The 15,852-nt window shown below is 37.8% G+C and overlaps 1 protein-coding gene across 4 annotated transcripts in view; it reads right to left on the bottom strand.

Moving 5' to 3' along the window:
- The window catches only part of cbfb (core-binding factor subunit beta), a 41,350-nt gene that overhangs the window by 8,528 nt on the left and 16,970 nt on the right, over positions 1–15,852 (bottom strand). For all 4 annotated transcript variants that reach the window (XM_028033175.1, XM_028033166.1, XM_028033195.1 and 1 more), the window contains exons 4-5: positions 1,475–1,591; positions 1,286–1,381 (exon numbers count right to left, since the gene is read on the bottom strand). In XM_028033175.1, the coding sequence (XP_027888976.1) occupies positions 1,286–1,381; positions 1,475–1,591 (213 nt within the window). The remainder of the gene's footprint in view (positions 1–1,285; positions 1,382–1,474; positions 1,592–15,852) is intronic.

Below are 15,852 nucleotides of genomic sequence, written 5' to 3'. Positions count from 1 at the left end.
AAATAAAGCTAAGGCACACAAGCACACATCACACAACTCGGAGCCATCAAAGCGCTAAGCAAAGAAAGGTGTGCTGTAGCTTTATTATTGTCTGTACACATATATAGGCACCTTGTAAAAGTATTCACACCTTAAACATGTTCACATTTTGTCACATTGCAACCACTTTAGTGTATTTTAGTGGGATTTTATGCGACAGGTCAACTCAAAGTAGTGCATAATTCATATAGATTACATTAAAATACATGAACGAGATTTCATCCAGGATTTTTCTGTATATGGGTACATCTATCTCCACACAGCATGATGCTGCCACCACCACATTTCACTTTGGGTTCAGGGTGAAGAGCCGTTTGTTTTCTGTAACACATATCATTGTCTATCTGGTGTTGACTGTTCTCAAAGGGCCGTTTGTGGCAGAACTTATCGATAACATTCCCCATTAACAAACTGTTGGAATGTTTTACCTTCCTCTTGGTTTGATAAGCACTTATAAAACTCTTTTCAAATTTACATAATTTAGCAGTATACGGTAAAAACTTACTTTGATTTGACTGAAAAAAGTAATATTTAAGCGCACAACCGTTACCTTAAGCATCTATTTATGGTCATCTTCAGTCTAGAGGGCCATATGAAGGATGAGAGTGGGCCGGATTTGGCCAGCAAGCCTCGAGTTTTACACAGTTGATGTGGACCAAAAATTAAAATCTTGCCCTCATGTGACCGGAGCACCTTCTATCATGTGATCATAGATGAATGCATGATTTTGATATTTAAATGACTTAAATAAGGCACTTTGTAATAGTCTATCACAGAAAATCTCAATTTTGTTTTTGCATTAAAGTCTGAGTTTGTACCGTTCACAGGTTGTTCCTTTGCAAAGCTTTCACAGCTTGATGAAAGATGAGATTATTTTTAGTCAAAGTCTTGCAAACCCAGCCAGAACACATGAAATGGACCAGAGTTCTGCTAGAGATTAGCAAGCTTCATGAGAGTACACACGATAAGAGGGGATTTTTAATCTATGCTCATCTTATTTAACTCCAAATGAAACAAGCTTTCTGTATTTTACATGTTATTCAAAACAAGATGTAAAACATACATATAACTGAGCCTTCATGTAACTACTGAGCCTTCTCTGTTGGGTGTGGTTATGGGCGGATGTGAGTCAACAAACAAATATAATATTCATGGATATAAATCCAACAGTAATTTACATGTTTCTTTAATTTCTGTTTGTCTTGGGAGACTCCAGACCTCTGAAAACACACAGACCCCTCCTCACCTCTAAATCCTCTCGGTGTGATCGGTCTCTGTCCTCAAAGTCTCTGGTTCTGCGCCGAGCTTCCTCAAATGCTGCCTGAGCCAAAGCATCCTCTTGCTGCACACAAAAACCAACAAGTAGTGATCAAACTTCAAAACAATCAGAGGTCTGGGACAGAAAAAGGTAAAAGTGAGTGAGAGGGTTTCCTACCTGCGCTCGCTCATCATCATACTCCAGATATCCCATCCCGTCCAGCCGCTGTAGGTCAATCCAGCCTCTCCAGATCACACAAACCCCATTCAGGATCATAGGCGCCTTTAAATAGACCTGAGAAGACAGAGACACAGACTCCTGTTAGTCGACGCTGCATCACATCTGAAACACCATGATGAACAAATCCTGCATTGTAAAATTAAAAAGTAAAATTAAATATCCTTTTTTTTCTGGGTGATGAAAATTTCAGTATTTTTGATCCTGTGTAGCAACCAAGCAGCTTGAAAATGTTGCCAGTTTCATGTGTAATTTGTATATTTTAAATGTGAATGAAAATACTCAAACTCAGGAAAATAACTTAAAATAAGAAGTAAGGCACTTTGGAGGCAATTCAGGGATTGCATATTCCTGAGTTGCTATTTCATCGGTCTGCTATATTGGATCCCACAAACATTTTCTTGCAGGTGTAAGAGTTGATAATGTATTGTATGATTCACTAGTGTCCACTTCAATAGTCTGTGTGCATTAGTAACATAAAAACCCATAAGAAACACAAGAAAATGGCTTTTAGATTGTTGTCCACTGTGCATAGAAGGACTAGTGTAAAGTTGAATTATGAAAATAAATATGCTTAATGGAAACACAGTAATTTTGAAAAGAACTCGTTTTTTGATAAAACATTTTTGCCCTTGGATGAGATGGTTTTTAGGCTGTATTGACAGGGTATTTCGCAAAACTGAAATGGAAACACTTTTATCAGATCACGAGTCACATGATCATCAGCCGGATGTTACTACTGCTGGAGGAGATGAAGAAGATGACAGGAAGTGGTTGGGGGATGATGGTGCAGCTTGTCACGTAAACAAACGTATTCATGTGTGATTTTAATTGTGTTTCTTTTTTAATAGAAGCAATGAAATCACTAAATTATGTTCTTTTTGGCATGAGCAGTTTTGCACACATTTGTAATTGGAACACAGCTATTGAAATTTTTTGAATGCATTCCTCGAGTAAAATCATTTTATGGAAAAACATGAGTTTTTCCAGAACTGACGTGTTTCCATTAAACAAATTTATATATATTTTTTCTGAATTTGAATTTATGTGGTCAAAGGAACTGCAGCTTGTATAACAATTTGGTTATCAAGTGACTTTCACAGTTCCAGGTTAATATTTTGATGAATTATGGACATAAATAACCATTCACTACTCAAATATCACATATAATTTAATTGTATTTTTTTTCTCTCGGACTTCCACCACACCATGTTTTCACTGGTTGTGGTTCTGGTCCCTGTTTGGGTTTATGATATTTGAGAGAATCTGAGAAAAGATTTTCTGCAAGTATACAACCAAGAAAGTCTGAGAAAACCTTAGAAAACTCATTTAAGTAATCTCTTGTCAAAGCGGCTGTAAAATATGGGGGCTGCAAACCAGAACAAGCTATTTTATTTCCAACGAAATATTTTAGACATGTTTTTTGTGTTGGTGCTTATTTCTTTTACAACCGTTGTTCCAGGAAAGGAGAGAAATGGAGCATTAATCTATCCACAGTTTCCAGGCTCTTCTCTGCTCGTTAAAAATGAAAGCTGTGGCGTTGCCTCAGGTTTCAGAAGATTTTAGAAAAATATAAAAACAAAAAATCAGCTGCTCTTCTTTGACCTTGTGCTGCCTTGTTTTGTCTTCATCTGGATCAAATAAGAACAGCAAGAGTAAAACCTCAGATAATGATGGATTTCATTTTTATAAAGTGTTTTTTTGTTGATTCAGCAGCGCTGTGAGGTCAGTTCAGACTTTGTCTGTCTTTGCTCTCCAGGTTGTGTTACTCACTCTATGGCTCAATTCCAGAGGGAAAGCAAAGTAAATATACAGTATGTGTGTGTTTACATGAGGAGGAGGAGGAGCCCCACACACATCTGCACCGTCACAGAACCACTTCTTTGTTTGGATTTGCTTGAATTTCTCAGCTCCAGTAAGAACAACCAAACTGTGTCCCAACATTTCGCAAAACACAGTGAAAATATTTAGTCAAGAACAGACAGAGAAAAACAGTAAAAAGGCATTTAGAAAAGTAAACCTCACCAAAAGATGCTATAAGCTGATTTTAATGATGAATTGCCTTTGTGAGAATCTAAAAACAAGATAAGATGTAATACTGCCTTCTTAAGCAGAAATATTCAAGTATTTAGTTCTGTTTTGGTCTTGGACATATTCTAATACCTTCATCACACTATTAATCACCTTCCTTCCATTTACACTGCATACAGTTTTCAGTATGTTTTGTACATGCTGAAAACTTCCTCAGCGTTAAACGCTAATCAAATGTTTCAATAATAATCAAAGTTAACATTCATTAATCTTATAGCATGCAGATGCTCTGTCTGCACTGATGACAATCCACTCAATTCAACATGTTGTTTTTGAATAATTATGCTAATTATTATTTGACTGTTGAACTTTGAGCCTGAAATAGTCAGGCAACCACAAAGTATCGAACAGCCATGTAAGAAAACATCACCCACTCTGTCCATGCAGATATGATAGGCTTTTATGTATTTAATATGACTTTGTTTGTACTTAAATAATTAAAATTCAGAATGTTTGTGATTTTGTACACTTCAGATCCAGTTTACATACAGTTGACCACCACATGTTCACGGTTCAGTATTTATGGATTTGTGGTTGGAACATAAATCCAAATTATTTGCAGAAAATCAGCCTATTTGCAGGTAATTAAAATATTTCTTTTAAAAATTACAGCTTAGGAAGTTGAAATACTTTGGCACAATGTTACTTGACACACTACCAGCTGACTTTTGCAAAGCAGGAGTGGCATTTATTTTCCTTGATACTGATTAGCTGTGAGTGGAGGCAGATATTAGCTTCTGTGCTAGTGCTAAAACAGTTTCCACTGTGTGTACTAATGCATATTAGGGTATATTTGGTGTTTAAACTATTAAAACTGGCAGTTACAAGCCTTTTTAAAGGAGAAAGTATTGACGGAGTTTAGCTAGTAGTCAGCTGTGGTCCCTAAAGCCTGCAAATACTAGGGGTCAACTGCAATTTTAAAACCAAGAAGGCCCAGATCAGTCATGTGTTGAAACCCTGCATTTACTGTGACTGTGCAACAGATATAAGATGGAGGACGCAGTACGGCAGATCAGCTCAGTGTCCCACTGACATCTGAGCATCACGCATAAAGATTAGACACAAGAAGAAGTCATAAATAAGTTCAAAGTCACGTTATGTCCTAACCTGCCAGAATGGACCCACACAGTCTGTCAGCAAAACACACAAGTTGCATAAGAAAGGGCAAATGTGTTTGAGCGTAAATCTGCAAACTGTGACAGAGCAGCTCAGTTTTTCTCAGGCCTCAACAGTTTATAGATAATATTTTTATCTGTGTAAACACATATTTCAAAATGAATTAACAAAACCAAACACTCCTCCTGAAAAACACGCACAAACACAGATTATCAGATTTTTATGCACAGCATGAGAAGAACTCCACGTTCCTGCATTTTAGCTCTGGCTATTTTTGGACAGCCTCTCACAGGACCTCTTTTACCACAGCTACCCACAGTGCACCGGGGTTGCAGGGGAGACCGCACCCCAAGAGACTGTGGGTTTTGTGTTTATTCGAATGAATGTTTTTCTGTGTGTGTGTGTGTGTGTGTGTAAAAGCAGGAGAAATGGCTTCCACATCTGTGAGGCTGAACGATGCTTTTAAAGGAAAGCTTCATTTGCTCTGACAAGGAAAATGCGTTCATGTGTAGGGGTGTGGGTGTGTGTGTGTGTGTGTGTGTGGAGGTGGGCGTGTGTGTGTGGTTGTGTGTGCGTGAATGTGTATGTGTGTGTGTGTGCTCATAAGGGGAAAATATGTAGAAACGGCCCAACCACAGACTTCCTCCTCTGAGAGAACCATGTCAACCCCCACATCTCCATTTGCTGAGAGAAACATACGAAGACGTTGGAGTTCTCACATACTGCAGCACAGAAAGAAAAACAAGTCGAGTGAAATCGAAGGCAAAAGCTCCGCTGTTCTTTTTGGTTTCGAAAAAATTCGGCACCTATTTGAATATTCGGGCTGCTCACTCAGGTTTACAGCTTCAAGTGAACTCAAAGACCTTCGTACAATGAATTCATTTACGTTTTTATCCACTTCCTACAGAACTAAATGAAAAATCCACGTGAATCCATCAAAGCTTAGTTATCTGAAGTTCATATTCACTCATCATGCACTTCAAGTCTGTATTCATTTTGGGCTTTAATTGATAAAACATCAAAAGTTACTCTACATCTATTTTTACTCTAGACATGATTTTGCTTCTGGCAAAATTCTTGCTGAATATTTGACGCCTCTTTAGGGAGAATCACTAGAATTCATTCAAACTGGTTTGTTAACTTTTTAAAAATTTATTTATTTCGAATAGGCAAAAAATAAAAACAGGAAAAAATTAAAAAAACAAATGATCATATCCATTGACATGCAATTTTACATAATTTGTTCAAGAAGGAGCACGTAGAAGATATAAGACCTTATGATTTCCTGCCCCTCTCATACTCATCAACTTACAAACATAAACTCTTAAATTATTCCACATCAAATGACGCATAAACCTCACATTATCATCCTTAAATATACAATCATTTATACATTTTTCGTACCAGCAATTGTACTTTTGGTTTTTGAGACAAGTATCCTATATAATATATTTCTTAATAAGCTACTTTTGGACAGTTTTTATATTTGTACTTTATTTAAGCTCATCATCCAATCCATTCCATAAATTACTCCACACACTGATTTACAAAACTCTTTTAAAACAAAATACCCATTCTCTGTCAGCAAACATTTTTTTTTTATACTTCATGGCATTTAGTGGTTTTCTTACTTTAGGCATAAATTGTACAAGTATGCTTGAAGTATGTGTGGAGGACTCAAGGCAAAAAAAACAAAACAAAACCATGTAGCATCTGTCAGGCATGGTGGTGGCAGTGTCATGCTTAGAAGCTGTTTCAATTCTCCAACTATAGCAACAAATAAAAAGCTAAATGGCAGGTACATAAAAACAACTATTGCAAGCATAAATTCAAACAATGCAGACAATAAAGCTAAAAAGTGTAACACTATTATGCTGAAGTTAGGATGAAGATATGAGGAGAATAGTATTTTCTCTTAGATTCAACTCCCAAGTTTGTCCTCCCACTTTTCCCACTTACGCCACTATGACCACATCATCCTCATCATCCTGATTTTCTACTTTAGGCATGCTAGATCAAATCGTTGTGGCTCATGTTCAGGATGAAGTTCCTGCCTAATCCCATTTTCTTGTATTTAAACTGGACATCAGCGTAGAACAGCGTACTCTGATGCGTTCGCTGAGCTTTTTGCTATTTTCAGGACTTCCTAGATGCTGTGTGTGTGGGTGTGTATGTGTGACGCAGATTCACTGGGATCTGTTGGCAAATAGCCTTTCATTCAGCAAAATACCAACCATAAAGTCAGCACAATCACCGTCATTGCACACACACAGACAGGCCAGTGCCCACGAGGTGTGCAAACACAATGGCTCTCTGTCTGTTTCTTAGCCTTTTGAGTTGTGGCAATTTGCCTGTCCTGCTCTGCACACTGACAAACACTAAGGCCGTCTTCAGACCTGATAGTCCTGTAGAAAAGCTGCAACATTTGTCACAGTTTCAGCTGCTGTAGTTCACTTTCACTCTTGTGTCAAACAGTCCAAAACCTTTTAAAAACCTGTTCCCCTCCTCACCTGTGGGGGCGCTGAACCAAGAACCACTGAAGGAAACAAAATGAAAACCTCTGAAGAAGACACGGAGCAAAACTTCCTTATAAACAAAAACGGAGTTGCATCGGATTTTAGCGACTGCAGGATTTCTGCTTCATCTTTGGTAAAACACCACAAACATTTTCTCCCACTAGTGCTAGGCTCTCATGTTTGTTTTGGTTCTAGTTACCCAGAATGCCCCGCGCTATAATCCACTTCCTGTTTTTGGAGTGGCCTACGGTTCACATTAGCATTCACATATGCATTCGAACTGCAACTAAACCTGGATCCTGCAGACAAAAATCGCTGAAAACAGTCAGGAATCACTTCAATGTGACGCAGGGACAATGGATAACAGGAAATGTTTATTGTAGCATAGATTACAGCCATAAAACAGCAGAGGTAAGACATGAAATAAGCCTAATCTTTTTCTCTTCTCTGGCTGCTGGTTTGATAAGTTGCACTTAGCTCAGTGATACTTACACTGTTGGAAAGAACAGAGTTTGGGCTTTAATTTGAAAGGTCACCTGACCTACATTGTCATTGAGTTTTTTTTCCAAGTATGTGTCTTTACCGGAAGCGCTCAAGTTGTACAGGTTAAACTTTGAGGTGAAACAGCAAAGTTTGACTTGATGTTATTCCCAGGTGAAATTTGTACTTTAGAGGTAAATGGAACGCACCGTAAATAAACACCTAAATGTATGTTCATATTCAGGTCCACAGCCTTTTTGTCAAAGGTTTTGATTAAAATTTAAAAAATGTTTCAATGCATGACAGGAAGACTACAGATGTCCACAAAGATACCTCTTATGGGTGTTTGCGTGTGTGTGTGTATGTGTGTGTTTGTGCATATGCAATGTCTGAGGCTGGAGGCGTACCATGATTTCGCGCTATAATTATGTTATTATCCAGAGGAATGTTACATCAGAGAGAGTCATCAGAGTGACTGCGAAGCTGTTTGACTCCATTACAAAGACTCACACCAGCATCAGTGTGTGTGTGTGTGTGTGTGTGTGTGTGTGTGTGTGTGTCAGAGAGAGAGAGAGATTAAAGATGAGCTTTAAACACTGGCTGGAAAAGTGTGTGTCTGTGTTATTCACCCAATAAATGCGTGTGTCTGAGTCAGCATCCAGTCTTTCGTTCTCTTTCTTTCTTTTACTTTTTCTTCCTTTCTCTTTTTCCTTCTGTCTTTCAGTTAGCTGTCAAAGGCTATCACTGGATTCTCATAACAGAAGAGGTTTTTCCAGTAAAACTGTGTCGGGAACGCTGCCAGGACAATAACTCACTGAAGTGCATTTCACATTAATCACTTCTGATTCATGTTGTACTTCCACGGCACACATGGCGGTCCTTTCACATCCTGCAACAAAGACATAATAACTCCTCTTATGCTCTGAACATAGATGTGCCTTGGACATTATGTTGTCAGAGCGAATCAAACAGAAGCTGTAAGAATAAAGGAGCGAACGTAGCACAAGCAGACGAGGTGAAGAATTCAGTTTTACACAAACAGAAACAGTTCGTTCTAGTGAGAAAAAGCACTAATATTTTCAGATATTCATAGCACAAACACAAATACAACAAGATGTGCACAGAAACCTAAACTAATAGATTCAGTGTCAAATTCTTCAGTTTCCTTTACAAGAAAACTGAAAAAAATTTATGGTATCCCACCATAAAAGCTGGGTTTGAAATAAACTATTGCAGATTAGATGTTGGTTAGTTAACTTTAAACATAAATCATAGGTTTGATCTTTATCCATTTTGTATTGTTACTAAAACATTTCAGAATAAGTTGGTCAGTTATCATGATGGAACAATATCAGGGTCCTGTAGAAGGAGTGTTTTCTAGATGACACTAAACTCTTGGCCTTAGACTTCAAGTATATTCAGAGATCCTAGCTTTACAAAAGCACCCACAACTCCAAATTGCACCTATGCTGAGCTACATGTTGGATAATAAATTATACTATGATTTATCTCAGATTAGATAAAGACTCAACATTCTTTTCAGATGAGAATGATGATAAAAAAGCACAAGCAATGACTCATAAATTAATTTTACATCAGTCACAGTTTGACTCATAAAAACAGCAGATTCAAGCTTTAGTCTGTCAGTCACATTGCAGGAGATTAGCAATAAATTCACTTGACTCTGGATTTCTAAGTGTGTGTTAAGTTCTGCTTATAATTAGTGCTGCACGTGTTTAGACAATTTGTCATGTGAACAAAGTTATTAATGCCTGATTTTAATTTCCTATTTAATGAAAATACTGCAATTGCGAAATCATGTTTTTTCGACATTAGCTGAATATCAACAAACGAGAGAAACTGCAGACAAGTCGATGCTGTCCTGGGACTCATCCAGCTAGTTGTCCTATAAGTTCAACTTAGCTTGGTTTTAGTTTTGGCTGATTAATTAATACTTTTCTCTGTGTTTTACAGGGAAAGTCCAGATTATTCAGAAATGTCCAGCAGTCATGTGCTGTGTGTGTGTGTGTGTGTGTGTGTGTTTGCAGCAGCTGTGGCGGCAGCAGGTGGAGATCAAAACGTTATTAAGCCTTCTGCTCCGGATCCCAGATTGAATCCAACCAAACATCCTCATACTTCTCTCTTTCAAAGCAAACACCCCCCCCCCCCCTCCCCCCCACACACACACCCACACCCACACCCACCCACACACACACACACACACACACACATCTGGTAAAACAACAAAAGAACAACAGCACAGTGGTCTCCTTTCTTATGATCACTCTCTCTTCTTGTCTATTCACACCATGTAATTACGAAGACTGCAGAATACCACGCAACAAACACCCACGCAGCGTCACATGACACACAGCGACTCCTGGGTCATCTGAGATGATGACTAAAATGTTGTTGTTGCATTTGAAGGAAGAAAATAGGCAAAAACATCACATCACAGGACGTCTTTAAATCTGACTGTGCAAGAACATGTAGAGAACAAAGAGGAGCATCTTATTGGACACATTTTGTTCAAGTTGACTTTTGTTTATGTCCAGAGTAAAAATTTCTCAAGTTATTTTTGTTCTGTTGTCTGATGATGATTAAAGTTCCCTTTGTGAGCAGGTTTGTCACCAAAACCAATTTTGCTGCCATGATAAATTATCGCAGAAGTTATCGCGATAAATGATAATATTGTTGTTTTGAGACCATTTTCAAGTAATAAACATGTAATAATGCAAGAACATATCAAACTTTAAACTCTAATGAACATTTAACACTGGAACTGGAAGTCATTTTAAATATCCAAAATAAAATAAACAAAACAGCAAAAACAACAAATAAAATGAATCATGAAGTCTCTGTAAAAATAATTACTCTCCAGAAAAAAAACCCAGTTGAGACCAAAACACCAGACCTAAAACTTTTGTCATCCAGCTTTTGGTAGACAGAGAAAAACAATAACTCATGCAAATGGAAATGAATGAGTCTGTTTTAATTTATCATGCGATGAATTGAATTATTGCTTATTGTATTAATTGATTTAATAGAATCACTCGGCTATTTGTGAGCTGAGTGAATTCATCCCAGGTCCCTCTGAGTTTTTAGCTTCTGGTTTAAAGCATTTACAGGCCAAACCATGCAACAAGTGAAAGTCCCTTTGGTTTTACATGTGCATGGAAATAATATGCAAATCCTGACATATGGCGGAGGCAGAGTTACTGAACAAAAAGTCCAGGGAAGGGAAGATGGTTAAACTGAAACAAATAAGTCAACAGGCCGTGACAATGATTAACAAATTAGTTTGAGGGGCATGGCATAAATGACATTTCAGAGAGTGTCCTATCATGATTTAAGAATTTTAGAGTCACAAAATATTTTAAAATTGTCCTCTATTTGTTTTTGTTTCATTTCCCCCCCCCCCCCCGAGATAACTCAAGCATCGGTTTCCTGATCTGGTTGGAATGTTTTTGGTGTCGATTTTATTACATTTTTTCAATTTTGTTTCTGTTGTTGTGGAATAAGCATGAATTATTATACTTAAAGAAGGAGCTATTCCAAATAGATGCTACGAAAAAAAATAAAGCAATGCAGTCATTAATTCATCGGAGAACATGAGGAGTGCCAATAAAAATGTTCTCAAAAGTAACACATACTGTATGTGTAAATTTTTGCTTGTGTTTGTTTAATTAACACTCCTGCTTGGTTGTTCATGTAATTGTTGCATTTTTCTGTATATCTCATCCATTCATTCATTGAAGCTAAGTGCATTGAATGTTTTAAAAATTAGCAAAAACCTCAAAGTGCTAAATGAAAAATTAGCTCCAGTTTTCGCACATTAATGCCTTCGCAGTAGGCTAGTTATTAATTAGTTAACTGGGTGAGTAGGCATTACATTAAGTAAATAAGAATAATTAACTGGGCTATTAAAAATGTTGGTATACAAGGAGAAAAAGTGGTAAGTAAATAAGTAAGTACTACTTCTGCTAGGCTGATCAACAAAAATTGTAAGTTAATAAGTTAAGTAAACAAAATCTTATTTATGAGACAAATGTAACACATGAATCAAATAAAAAGTTTCCTTTACGTCATCTACAGGCACAGAAGCTGCATGAAAAATGATCTGAAAACACAGCAATTATCCTGCTCCAGATGTTGGGGTCCAACATTCCTGACCTTCCCTTTATTCTTTATTCAAATTGTAACGTCACTGCTGACAGAGGATCAGAATGCACAAATGTTGAAGTACTTTCTCTGTACTTCAACAGTACTTCTGGCCTCCACAGAAACAGGAACACACACCTTCAGGTCCAGGTCAGACGAGTTTGCAGACAGTTACTGGAGCTCAAGAACTGACACACAAGTGCTGGATTTCACACTGGGATGAAATCAGTTTTCTGTCTGACTTTCAGCACCTCCAATCATGTGTGCACAAAATTTACTCAAACACAAAGACAGCGAGTCACACAAAGAGATCATGAACAGGGACCAGCAGATGGGACCGAGCATTGTTGGAGAGGGTGTGGTCATCGATTTAAGGCCTGAAGGAGGCAATCTGATACGCCGTGGGAGGAGGAGGAGTGTGTGTGCGTGCGGGTGTGTGTGTGTGAGTGTTTGGGTGTGGAGAAAAGATTGTTTAGGTGCATTGATGTCTGGGTGACTCGGAGGTAGACTGACTTTAACGGATTTAAGCGAAACAAGACTCATTAAAACCCAGTAAACACCCGCTGCCCCCTGCTGTGGACGCAGGCCTCACATCACACTCATCCAGAGGAGAAAATGTACAGACGGAGAGCAGCAGTCGCAGAGGGAACCAATTAGTGGTCTGGCTTTGATGATGTCACTTCCGCTCAGAGGGAAACGTGATCCTGCACCCTCGCCCGCAAACACACACAGGCTTGATGTTGCTGTGACAGGAGAGTCCTTCAGGCCTAGAGCTGATGAATAAATTAGAGGGCTGCAGAGGTGTAACCTGAAACGTGATTTTAGGGGGTTTCTGAGAGCGACTGAGATCACTGCCAACCGCAAGGACGCAATAAATCTGACAAAACAAGCTGAATGAGCCGTAATTTGATCTCATTTTCTTGATCTGGCTGATGGGATAGAAGGAGGAATAAATAACAGCACATATCCTATTTTCCACGTTGACTAATTTTATCATTATTTACAGCTTCACTTGTGAGCTGCTGAGCATGTGAACCGAAGAAACCCTTCTGCTAATTCTGTCAAGTTTCTCTGTGTAGCACATTTCATCTACAAGGCTTAATATCATGAAAACATCACCAACCACGAAACAAGCAACAAACATTACATTTTGTCTCACACCATCATGAAAATCATCAATATATATCCAATTATATATCAATGATCAATGTTCCAGCTATTATTAATCAGAAGCAGCTCTAAACAGCTGGATTTTTACTCTGGATTCAAAGGAACTCGGTGTTTCAGCTGTTTTGCAGTTTTCTGGATGTTTGTTCCAGATTTGTGGTGCATAGAAGCTGAATGCTGCTTCTCCATCTTTGGTTCTGGTTCTAATTCAGAGCAGAACCAGAAGACCCGAGAGGTCTGGAAGGTTGCTACGACAACAGCTGATCTTTAATGAGGCAGTATTTTGTGTTTTCCAGCCACCACCAGAATAATTTTATAGCACAATCAAGTAACTGTGTTTCCTTCCACTGAGATAAAAAGTTACTTAAAGGAAATTTAACTTTGTAATTCAACACTTTGAAATTTGATCTCTGTCTCATTATAAACTCCTGCTCTGTCTGAAGCTCCACCTTCAGGAAGTCATCACAACATGGCTCCTCTATTAACTCTTTAACAATGCTTTACCAGTGTTGCACTGAGAAGTAGCTCCTATAGTGAGCTGAGCAGATGCTCAGTTCCATCTGGTGTTTGCTAATTGCTGCTGGCTAGTCTGAAGGAGCTGAGTGAGGGAGTTGAGGGGCAGAAGTGCTCTGTGAAACGGAAGATCTGAAGCTTGAGGAGGAGCTGAGCCTCGAAGGCGGAGCTAGGTCCAACCAGGAGTTTTGCACAGGTGAATGGTTGCCATGGAGATTAAAGGATTTCTCAAAAATGCATGAAATAACCAAGGCAGCACTCCAGGTGGGTTTAGAGGGAATAACATTACAGCATGAAAAAGTTCAAAAAAGTTGATTTTACACAATTTTTTGAAAAAAATAATATTAAACAAATTTAATTTATTTTGGTTCAGGGATTTATAGATAAATAAAAGTATTTTGAAGCCTATTGTCTGAGCTACAGGGAGCCAGTGGAAGGACGTTAGAGTCCTGCTGTATTTTGCGCTAACCTTTCTGTATACTGCGCTTTGTAAAAGCATTCGTGCCCTTTGAACTGTTTCACTTTCTGTCACATTTCAACCACAGATTTCTGTGTTTTTTTTTTAGATTCCCCCTGACTGTCGTTTATACATCCCCCTTTCACTACAGCTGCTGCTCCTTTGGGGAGTTGCTCATTGCTCTCCACTAAACATCTCAACATCAGTCAGATTGGAAGGAGAGCGTATGCAAACAAGTTTCAAGTTTTCTAACAGATTATCACTTTCACTTAGATCTGGGCTTTGACTAGTCCATTCTAACACATATATCTGCTTTTGATCTAAACCATCGATTGTAAGTGATACCTGGAATATTATTTACCCTTTACATTTTTCCATCATTTGTTTTTAAAGTTGCACCACTTTTATATTTTATATTTTTGTACATTTTGTTTTCAGAACTGTTATAACTAAGATAACTGTATAAAAAGTTTAGTGTCCCTGTACACTTAAAGCACAAATGGCAAATAAAGAACCTTAAATTTTCTCTCATTAATGTTTCATTCTTGCAGTTGTGCAAGATAAATTACACCAAAGTGGACTTTAATTTCATTAAGTAACTTCTGAATCCAGTTTGTTATCTAGAGTAAACCGGACTGAGTACAAATTCATACTTCACTTTTAGTTTCACTTCCACTTTATATTTATACACTGCATCAATCTCTGATCCTTAGCAACCATGTAGTAACAGTGGAGAGGAACAAGAACCAGAACCAGAACTGGCTGACTGGTTGAGAGGACAGAAAGCAGACCAAGGAAGACACCGACACATTGAACCAGAAGTACTTTCCATAAATTTAACAAATACTGTATAAAGTTAATGGCAGCAGTTTCTCCTTTGTCCAGAATCGACACATTAGCTGCGCTTCCATTACAAACATGTGCAAAACGTTGTCAATATTCTGCTATTGTCAAAATAAAACACAATTTTGCAACTGCAATGTTTCCATTAAATAAGAAATTAAATTAACCCTCCTGTTATGTTCCGGGTCAAATTGACCCGTTTTAAAGTTTGAAAATTTTCTAAAAATAGTTGGAAGTATTTTTTTTGCATGAAACTTTTCCTATTTGTCTTAATAGGTGAACTCTACATATCAATTGAAAATTTATTAGTTTTACACATTTGTACCAACCCCTAGGTCTACTTTTTACACAGATACTGTTCGGGTCAATTTGACCCGGCAGACAGGTTAAAGTGCAAAAAAAGATTAAAAAATGTCCATTTCTATATGTTTCCTTGCAGCTATGAACCATATTTCACCACACAAACACCACACACATCCATGCACACCCCGACACACACAAGCCCACTTTCTCACTATTCTCTTTACTTCACTAGGAAACTGCGAGAAAGCAGGTGTTCACACAACTTTTGAGGAGAACTTCTTCTGTTCCTGTGGACAAACTCCACCCACACTGAGTGACACTCAGCAGAAGTGGAGGGAAACATAAATACTCTCTGCATGACTCATTTATCTTGATTTTAATCAGCAGGTCAATTTGACCCTGAACAGTTTGTGTGTCTCAAGTTCAATTATAAAGATCACCCATTGAAAAAAAAAAAAAAGTGTAATATAAAAATATTTACCAAAAATCAATTTCAAGGAAATTATAGTTTTTTTGTGTTTAGGATTTATTCAGTAAATATTAAAAATGCAAATTCCATTTTTTATGTCCAAATGAGTAAATGAGTAGGTTGTTGTCATTGATCCTTAATTTGGGAGAAATAATCAAACATCATTGCACAAATATGAATTGAAATGGTTAGTATTGGAGTT

Source organism: Xiphophorus couchianus, chromosome 2 (genome assembly GCF_001444195.1).
Source record: "Xiphophorus couchianus chromosome 2, X_couchianus-1.0, whole genome shotgun sequence".
NCBI lineage: Eukaryota > Metazoa > Chordata > Actinopteri > Cyprinodontiformes > Poeciliidae > Xiphophorus > Xiphophorus couchianus.
Note: the sequence above shows the minus strand (reverse complement) of the source record. Positions and strands in the feature narration are given on the sequence as shown.